Raw genomic sequence first — 9474 nt, 5'->3', positions numbered from 1 at the left:
GATCAGAACCATACGGCTGGACATTACCCATATTGATGGATGTTTTTATGTAGTACTGGTGAAGATTTACGCTAGAGAGACACAGAACTATCATAATCAGATGGAGCATCAGGGGAGCCACGCCCCCTCAGAGGAGATTTTGGAAACAGAGGCTTCAGATCAACATGAAAAATGTCTTTTTAAGACATTTAGGTTGTGGAATTTTGGTTAAAGACCTCATAATCATAATGAAAACACTACTGGGAATGTTTTTTTAACTGTTATAGGAGGACTTTGACATCTAAAGTGAGACTATATTCTACAAAGGCCATATTAATAAACTGCTTACAAGCTTAATATATTTGTTTTAAAGCCTCTTATCTAAAATGTTATCGTCTGACTTGGTAAAGTCAACAGTTATAGCAGAAGGGGGAGATACATTTCAGTAAGACACCACTCAGGTGGTAACCTGAGGCTGATCCACATTTCCTCTGCTGTTACACAAATGGAGTGGAATATCAGCTCCTTTCCTGTGCTCACATCAAACATCCACAGTGCCATCTAGAGGATGCATCTCTCATAGGACAGGCTTGTTTCATGTGACGTACGACACAATAAACATCACACCTCATCGCATCACATCAGAGTCTGTTGTAGTCAACGTCTTAGCATTCTTTCAGCGGTCAGATTATATCAACTAGATTTAGCTAAATGACTTTCCAGAGGAGACAGGAAGTGACACGTTTGCCAGGTTTAGATCATTGATGACAAATGAGTCAACTATATGGAGGTTCAGAGCTGATGGCGATTCCTCCTCTCTTTGTGATGACAGAAGAATAGACAACTTCAGTCACTCTATCCTCAACCCTTAGCAAACAATTTAAATGTACTTTTTTAGTCTATTATCTATATACACATATCAGCATACTCAACTTAAACTGCTAAATAAAAAACTTCAGATGTACTCCTTTGCCGTTGGAAATCCTTCTTTCTTCATCTTAAGACATTTTACCATAAGGTCATCTTAGTTTTATCAGAGGATAAGGAAGAACAAGAAGCCCTGCTCCCATGACACGTCGTTGTGTCAACGCGACCAGGTGATCACCCGGTCACTGAAAAAGTAGAAGCTTCATCATGTCAGCTACTTCACCAATAAACTCACCAGAGAAGGCCAGCAGCAGCAGAGAGAGGAGCAGCACAGTGGACTTCATCATTCCTATTCTCAACAGATGTTTGTTTCACACTGTATCTTATCATCCAGCCACAACCTGCTGGACTGGGTTAGGCTCGCCTCTGATTGGCTGCCCTGCAAAGGCAAGGCTTCAGACGATACGTCATCTGTGTCACAAGTCTCCAGTTCAAGATCACATAATAGCAAAAGCAGGTTCTGGCGGGATCGCCGGCAGTCGAGACTCATGGGGTTTGGTTTGGGTGAAGGTGTGTCCCAGCAGCTGAGCCGGTCTTTTATAAAACGGGCATTGTCCCAATAGTTCTGAGCTCTACAAGACAAACATTAATATTTGCATCTATCAGGTATCCTAAGGTGATGATATTATTCTTTTTTGGGTTTGTCATTCTTCCTGTTCCTCATTGGGACAACATCAATGGTTAGCACCAATGAGGTATATATCACTAGAGATGACATGCTAGCTTGTTACGTATGTAAAGTTGGACGCCATATTGGAATGGTATAGATGCCCGTTTATTGCTGTGTTACAATTGTACAAACAGAGCTGGAAAAACAAGAATGGGACTTTTCACTAGTATATTATTGCTGTCAGCTGATATAGGAGAACGTCTAGAAAACATTTAAAGAAGATCTGAGTGAGTTTACTCTCATTAATAAACATTTAGGCAAAAAAAGCTGTAAAAAGTAAAAAGCCTGCGTGTCATCTCCAGTTATTTTCATCATAAGACGTAGGAAGGCCTTAAACTCCTTCAAGCTTCTCAATGACTTACATCGAGGGTAAGACTCTTGGACCATAAAGGGTTCTAAAATTTGTCAGAAGGGTCCGACCATAAGCAGGTGTGTTCGGGTCATTTGTCTGCCACCTTCAACACTTCACAGTTGTTTTGGGTTGATTTTTCGCTGACCACGACCTAGCAGGAGCCACAAAGTCATAACTCACCTGTTAGAGAATTAAGACATTGATTTATATTTATTTTTTGGGTTCCTATTATGATGAATATAAATGAACTACTTTTTAGCATAAAAAATAAATGAAAGAAATATATATTTTTTAAATATGAAATAGCTTTAAACTTTTGACAAACATTCCTATGATGTCCTTTCAAAATAAAAGACTCCTCTGTCACATAGGATCATCTCAATGTAGCAAAAAGGACAAAATAATGAGTAAAAAATCTTTTTTTTTTCAGTTTGTGGCGCATGTCAGCCAAAAATTCATAAATCTAACAAACCAAAATTAAATCAGAACTAATTCAGTGAACCTTACTGTATTTTTTAACATTAAGGGCCAACTTAAATATTTAAATTTGTTCAAAAATAGAAAATCTAGCTGAAAGACCTTGGATATAAATTTGTGCTGTCTTTACTAACCTCAGATTTATTATTTTTTGTGTGTGTGTGTACACGATGATCACAGATCTGTCAAAATGTTGTAGCTTGACTGTGTTAAACTACAAACTGCTTTATGGATTGTTGGAACATCGCAGAGTGATGTGTGGTCTTCAACTGTTTATGAATGGATCAAATAAAGTTTGAGAACTTTTTTTCACTTTTCTACTTATTTTTTACTTTAGTTACTATTTAAAATGAAACACTTTCATATTTTTTTAATCAATAGGCACAATAGAGGGGTATAGGAGCCACGTGTGAACCTCAAGTTGCTGACTCCTTGTTTAGGTAATCCACCTCATAAGAGAGAGAAATAAAATGGAATCTGGACAGAAACATTCATTTTGAGTGAAAATTAATTTCAAAGAACATTTTGGAGATTTTACTTGAAAACTGTGACTTTTGTTTTCATTTCAGTACTAATTGCAGCGATGAGTTCATGGGAAAAATGTGAACTTCATGTGGTGTTGGAATGATCAGAAAAATAATTGTCCGACTCAGAAAACACACATGAACATAAAAAAACCCCAAATTTACACACTACGTGAATGCAGAATACATTTCTGAAAAATAACAAAGACCAATTCATTTGCAGTGAACTATTTATGGGGAGACACTGTAATTACTTAGTTCAACCCTTTAACACACGTTCTTCGAACTACACGATTCCAGTGGATTCTGAAGCTGAGAAAATGGAATTTCAGCGCAAATAATTCAAATTTCAACATGTTCAATGGACGTGTTTTGTAAATAGACCCAAATAGTGTCTTAAAAATGTGTGTAGTGATGGACAAACATGAGTTTTGAACACAATTTCAAAGATGTTTCATTGGAAATAGTCACTAAAATGCAAGTTTTTGAAGGAAGTGTGATCGTAGCTTAAGAGCTAGCCTTCAATTAAGGGGCCGCATAAAGCCCCCGGGCCATAGTTTGCCCTCCCCTGGCTTACATCCATAACTGAGAACAGTTGTGTTGTGAGACGGATGTTACCTCTGTTAAAAGACATGTAGCATTTTGCCCTTTAATATTACAAAGCTCAATCCTGAGCTGACACAACTGAAGCACTCATTCGGTCATGGGCTCCAATTCTCGCATTTTTGGTGTTCTCATGTTTTTTGGGGTTCTCTTGGTGTTAAAGGTTGCATAGTTGTTTTTTTTTTATATATATATAGTGTATATATTGCATTTGTCTGTTTGAAAAGTGTTTAGATTTCTGACTTTTTCAATGTTCTACACAGTACATGTGTCAAAGTCAAGGCCCAGGGGCCGGATCCGGCCCGCGGGGTAACTCTTTGTTTCCCTTTGTTTACAATCTCTCCCGATAACTTCCAGCCCTCACAACAGCACCTAACTTTACTGGTGCAGTAAAAATGGGGAGCAGTATTGGAGCTATCCAGCTGTACAGTTTTAATCCAGAGATCAGCTCAAACAAGGAAAACAAAGACATTCATAGATCTATTTGTCTGCAAGTGGACAAATCAGAATGGAGCGGAGCTACGAAATTTTTCAGTTACTGTGTCACACCTGGATTAAAACTGTACAACTGGATAGCTCTGACACTAGTTACTATTTTTTTCTTGCTCCGCCAATGTTAGGTTGGGGTTGTGAGGGGCTGTAAGCTAGCAGGTGTAAACAAAGGGATGATGGGATATCAGCTGAGGGTTACTTCTGTGTCAACAGTCCCACCCACAACTCAGAGGCAAATTTCTGATGAACTCCTGCCACTCTCCAGGAATATGTCCTAAAAAACAACACAAGTTTTTTTTTTTTTTTACTTTGGCTAAAAACTGCACAATCATGATTAAAAGACCACTGGGAATTACTTTACATTAGATAAAAATAATGTTGGAATGAGACTTCGAAACATTTAGCTTTAGTCTTGGAAAAGTCAAAAAGGCACAAGATAACAAAAGTAGTTAGAAGAACTTTTCAATAAAACCATTATTTTAAAAAAAACTGTTGAGATTCACTTTTTTACCACCAACATTTTCCTAGTAACTTTGGAAATTTAACTTTAATTATCATTTAAGAATTAAGCCAAACATGATTGTGTTATAATTAGGGGTCTGAGCATTAGCGGATTAACACACGCGATTAATCGACCAGAATTAACGCGTTAATATACATTAACGCAAATCAATTGCCCTGACCAGCAGTCCTTCGCTTTGCTTCAGCGACTTGGTGTTCCACAGTGTGTTTTTGTTCAAAAGCTGCATATTGTCATAAAATTTACATTGTGATAAATAGTGAAAAATCACAACACAAAATGTGATTAGTTTGACTTTTTTTTAATCGATTGACAGCCTTAATGAAAAATAAATGTTGCAAATGTACAATTTTGTGTGTGATTTTATACTGTGATTATTTGTGGATAATACATGGTCAGCAAATACAGTAAAAAATAGTTAATTAAGTTAATTGATCGCGATTGGTTTTTTTCCCCAGGTTTGCGATTAGTTAATTTTTAAAAATCTTTCCCGACTCTAGTAATAATGTTTTTTCATACCAGGATTTTAAAATGTGTTATATCCAGCTGCACAATATCAAATAAACTTTATTAATCCCCGGGGGGGATTAATAAAGTTCATTAATATCACTGAGCTTTTGACTTTTCTGTTGTTGTGATCACATTTTGTTTTCCTTTATGACAAAGATTTTGATAATACCTCTCATAGTTTTTACTGTATGTGACGCAACGTTAGAGGTCTTGTCTTTTTGCCACCTGTCACCACCAGAGGGGCCTCAGTGTCTACGAGATTAATTCCTCCTTCCTGCAGGAAGGCGCGGCCGGTCGGTCCTCTGATCAGTACTCAGATTTCCGAGGGCCCCTGAAGGCTCCGGAGCCTCCAGCGGAAACCAGCTGAGGCAGGTCGAGAAGACAAGATGGCGCAGTGAGCGGGCGGCGCTTTGTGCGGACGGTCCACACCTCGAAAAAAGACCAAACCAGTCCAGACGGACGGACCCAACAACACCACCGCCTCAGCAGCGGCCCGGTTATCGCGCTTGCCCCCGGGGAGGGAGGAGGTTGGAGCCTGTGTGAGCGCTGGTCCGTGTGAAGCCGTTAGCTTGATGCTAACGGCGGATCGACGGTAGTGTTGTTGTTGAAGGCCCGCGGTTCGGTCGGCTTGGGTTCGGATTAACATCGAGTTGTGCCGCCACAGACCCGTGTTTCGGTGTGGATCTAATCTTAACTAAAGAACCAGAGGTCAACAGCGCATGATTGAGCGGAACCTCCCCAGAAGATCGGGTTTTGTCGTTTTTGTGTCAACATTGCTTAGAGTCGGAGCCCGACCAGAACTCCGACAACATCCGGACCAACACGTCTCTGTGTCCAACTGGCACGCCTTATTTTCGGGCTAATTTGGTGTTGTTAAGTGTTGGATATCATGGCGACCAGCAGCGGCTCTAAGGCCGAGTTCATCGTCGGGGGAAAGTACAAGCTGGTCCGGAAGATCGGCTCCGGCTCTTTCGGGGACATCTACTTGGCCATCAACATAACCAACGGGGAGGTGAGTCCAGGCGGTTCTGTTCGGTGCTGGGACTCCTTTTGTTGAGGTTTTAGTTCCTGACGGAACACCGGGCCTCAACGGGCTGCGTGTGCGCGTGAGCGTGTTCATGTTATGTTTGTACTCTCAGGAGGTGGCCGTAAAGCTGGAGTCCCAGAAGGCCCGACATCCGCAGCTGTTATACGAGAGCAAACTCTACAAGATCCTGCAGGGCGGCGTGGGCATCCCCCACATCAGGTAGGACTGGTCCGGGGCCTGGCCGCGGCTGCCAGGCCGCGTAATCAGCCTAAAGTCACTGTAATCTGCTGTCAGGGGCGCAGCGGGCACGAGCAGGCCCGCTACGGGAGCGTGCATGTTCCTGCCTGAAAATGGCCGCCCTCTTTGTTGTGCTCGCTCCCTGATAGAAAATGGCGGCGCTGCTTCGATCGAACTCCCAGTAGCAGCGCGTGACACGAGCTTCTCGCAACTTAACGTCGTCGTGCTGTTCTACAAAACCAGCGACCGGTTCGGGTTTTGACCCGGAATCATAAAAATGTGGTTTAGCTCCGATTCTTTGGGAGATGATTGGAGTGAAGGAGGATCATTATGGTGTGTATGGAGAGTGGGTTCTATTTCCAGGCATTTAAATACTAGAATTATAACTTCTGACGTCACTTGGAGCGTTCTAAAAGAAAAAAATGAAATCTGAAATGGGTTGAGACAAATGCCAGTTAACTCCGTACACCTCAACAAATTTAACATGTCCAAAAGGCTAGGGAGAGCTTGTGGTGCCCAAATGTTAATGAAAGACTTACAAGAATGGCTAATAAAATCAACAGGGCCAATATAGTCTGACTGTAAACAAGATATGAAACTGTAACTTTTTAAACATAATTATGAACTATATATAAAGCATTACCTATGATAATGATAGTGTTAATGCGCTTAGCTGAAGTGGCCCCTGAAGATGCTGAAATTGAGAGCTAAAAACTCTGAAGCTGATACCTGGCTAAAATATTAGCTAAATGTCAAATTAGCATAAACAAACAACAACAAAATAAAAAATAAAACAACTTAGGTTAGCCAAAACAGCTAGCATGTAGCTGAAATATTAGTAACTCCCAAATAGCCTGAAAAATCTTAGTAAATTCCAAAGTATTTCAAAAAGCTAGCAGAATGCTAACTTTTAAAACTGTAACTTTTAAACATAATTATGAATAATAAAAAGGCTGGAGTTATTCCAGAATAAATAAACTTAAACCCTAAAATAACTTTCAATATTTGACCCTCCATAATAATATATTTTGTCAAAATAATACAAGTTAGAAATTAGTGCAAAATATTATTGTGCCATTAATAACACTAAAAGAAAATTACATGGCAGACTGGATGAGGCCCCGGGCCTTGACTTTGACACATGTGCTCTAAAGCAGTTTACTACTTTATTAACAATAATAAAAGATTTTAAGGCTCAGTACCAAGCCTTTTCTTCCTCTGTTTTGTTTGATGGCAGTTTACTTACCATGTTAAGTTGACACAGCACCAATAGTTTATTAACATGTAATATATAGTGATTCAAAGCTGTGTGGCGTCATTCTATCACACATTAAGTGGGATTTTCATTGTCTGCTATGACAATTACAGTGTTGATTTTAGGTGATATGGTTTTATTTTTCAGATCTGTAACCCCGTTTGGAAAAGCTCTTTGTTTCAGAGTAAAACAAATTCTATTGATCACAGAGTTAGCGGCTGTTTAAATGGCCCAGAAGGGATGTAGAACTGTTGGGAAATGCTATACAGAGCTGATCTTTATATATAAAAAAAATGTCTTAGGTTTACAATCCTGAAACAGCAAGTGTACAAAAACTATAGAAATTACCAGAGTAAATCAAACTACTAATTTGTCGCAGTGTTGGACACAATAAATAAATCAATAAATGTTTATCCTGTTTGGTCCTAGGGTGTGTTTTTAATTTTGGCCCCCTGTGAGATTGAGTTTAACACTCCTGCTCTGGACTTATGGATAGTCGCTGGCTAATTTAGTAGTAATCGATTAGTCGTGTTTTTGTTTTGTTTCATCTCAAACCTACAGTGTATGTTTTCTAATGCTGTGTCTGCTATTGTCAGAGATTATTTTTTTGCATAAACATTTAAGGTTGCCATTTACCACAGTATACACTGTCTTTTCCGGTTCACGTATCACAGTAGGTAGAGTTGAGGAGGATGATTAATTAGTGAATTATTGTGCAGATCTAACATATTCCATCTGATGTGAACTTTGAACTAGAGGCTTTTAGGAGAGAGGTCCGTCAGGAATGTAACTCATAAGTTTTGATTCTTGGACTTAAACAGAAACTTGGCATGGAAGGTGCTCATTCTTGATGGTTTGGAATGATGCATGTTCGTAGATGTTCTGAAATAGGTTGAACTGGTTTTTCTCAAATGTCAAATTTTCTAGGGCAGAACGTTTTGTGCCATCCCAGAGTACAAGATTCAGGTTTTCACTTGTGGTTTGTGTTAATAGTTTGGCCCCTGTAGGGTCTCTTTTATCAGGGAGCAGCAGTGATGGATTGCTACCTCTAAAAATGACAGGTCTTCTAAAGTCCCACATTAAAGTAAAGTGTTTTTGAACGCGTTTTCCCTTTTTCTGGGTTTTCCCTCGGATGTGGGAGGATTGTAAGCTGCTCATTTCCTGGAACCTGTTACAGCATGAGGGTGGGGCTGTCAGCTCTGCCAGGTTACAGCCTGTCGAACCTGTCTGTCCCGCTGCCACGCCCTGATCACAGTCTCCTGGGGTTGTGAGAGCCCCAGAACACCTGAGAGTGTGAATCACCAGTCCTCCAGCTCTCCTTTATTACTCATTCCTCTGGTTTAAAGTTTGCCCACCCTCCAACTTCAGGTGTGGTTAAAGTGATGATGATGGCAAAATGATTTGTAGTTGATTCACTGACCTAAAGTGGATCCAGGACATCTTTATCCAAAACTTCCACCAGTGTGATCAGATAAATACTTGGTTCTGATCAGTGAAGGTGAAGTGTTCCAGATTCATTGTATTTCTTCTAGATAATACTTTAAATATGTGAACAAACAAAGAAGTAAACAAGAATGAATGTCAAATCAATTCACAATTTAGTTTGATAAAGTTCAACACACTCTTGTTTTTCCAGATTAGAATAATTCAAAGTGTTTCCACACATTGGACTGGATTGATGGTTGATCAGTTTTTTGCTGCCATCACGTGCGTTGTCCGCTGGGATGGAACTTTGTGGTTTTTACGTAGTAGTAAAATAAACCTACTGTGCCTCGATACAAATGGTATTTTATAATATCGATATAATTGATGTATTTAATTTTGAAATGATTTTATACTGGAAGTCTACCAATCGGGCTTTAAAAGCCTTCACAGTACGGAAACCGCTTTGTTGAGGGTCT

The 9474-nt window shown here is 39.7% G+C and overlaps 2 protein-coding genes across 5 annotated transcripts in view; one reads left to right on the top strand and one right to left on the bottom strand.

Moving 5' to 3' along the window:
• Positions 1 to 1266, bottom strand: part of LOC112153453 (serine protease inhibitor Kazal-type 1) — an 11029-nt gene extending 9763 nt beyond the window's left edge. The window contains exon 1 of the mRNA XM_024283683.2: positions 1142 to 1266. Coding sequence (XP_024139451.1) covers positions 1142 to 1193 — 52 coding nt within the window. The 5' untranslated portion in view covers positions 1194 to 1266. The remainder of the gene's footprint in view (positions 1 to 1141) is intronic.
• A 4062-nt stretch (positions 1267 to 5328) lies between these two features.
• Positions 5329 to 9474, top strand: part of csnk1a1 (casein kinase 1, alpha 1) — a 20831-nt gene continuing 16685 nt past the window's right edge. The window contains exons 1-2 of one of the 4 annotated variants that reach the window (XM_024283466.2): positions 5329 to 6066; positions 6194 to 6300. In XM_024283466.2, coding sequence (XP_024139234.1) covers positions 5944 to 6066; positions 6194 to 6300 — 230 coding nt within the window. In that variant the 5' untranslated portion in view covers positions 5329 to 5943. The remainder of the gene's footprint in view (positions 6067 to 6193; positions 6301 to 9474) is intronic. The other 3 variants (XM_024283467.2, XM_024283468.2, XM_024283469.2) reach the window with 3 other exon arrangements.

The sequence above is a fragment of the Oryzias melastigma genome, linkage group LG10 (genome assembly GCF_002922805.2).
Source record: "Oryzias melastigma strain HK-1 linkage group LG10, ASM292280v2, whole genome shotgun sequence".
Classification (NCBI taxonomy): Eukaryota; Metazoa; Chordata; class Actinopteri; order Beloniformes; family Adrianichthyidae; genus Oryzias; species Oryzias melastigma.
This window is presented reverse-complemented; position numbering and strand designations above follow the sequence as displayed.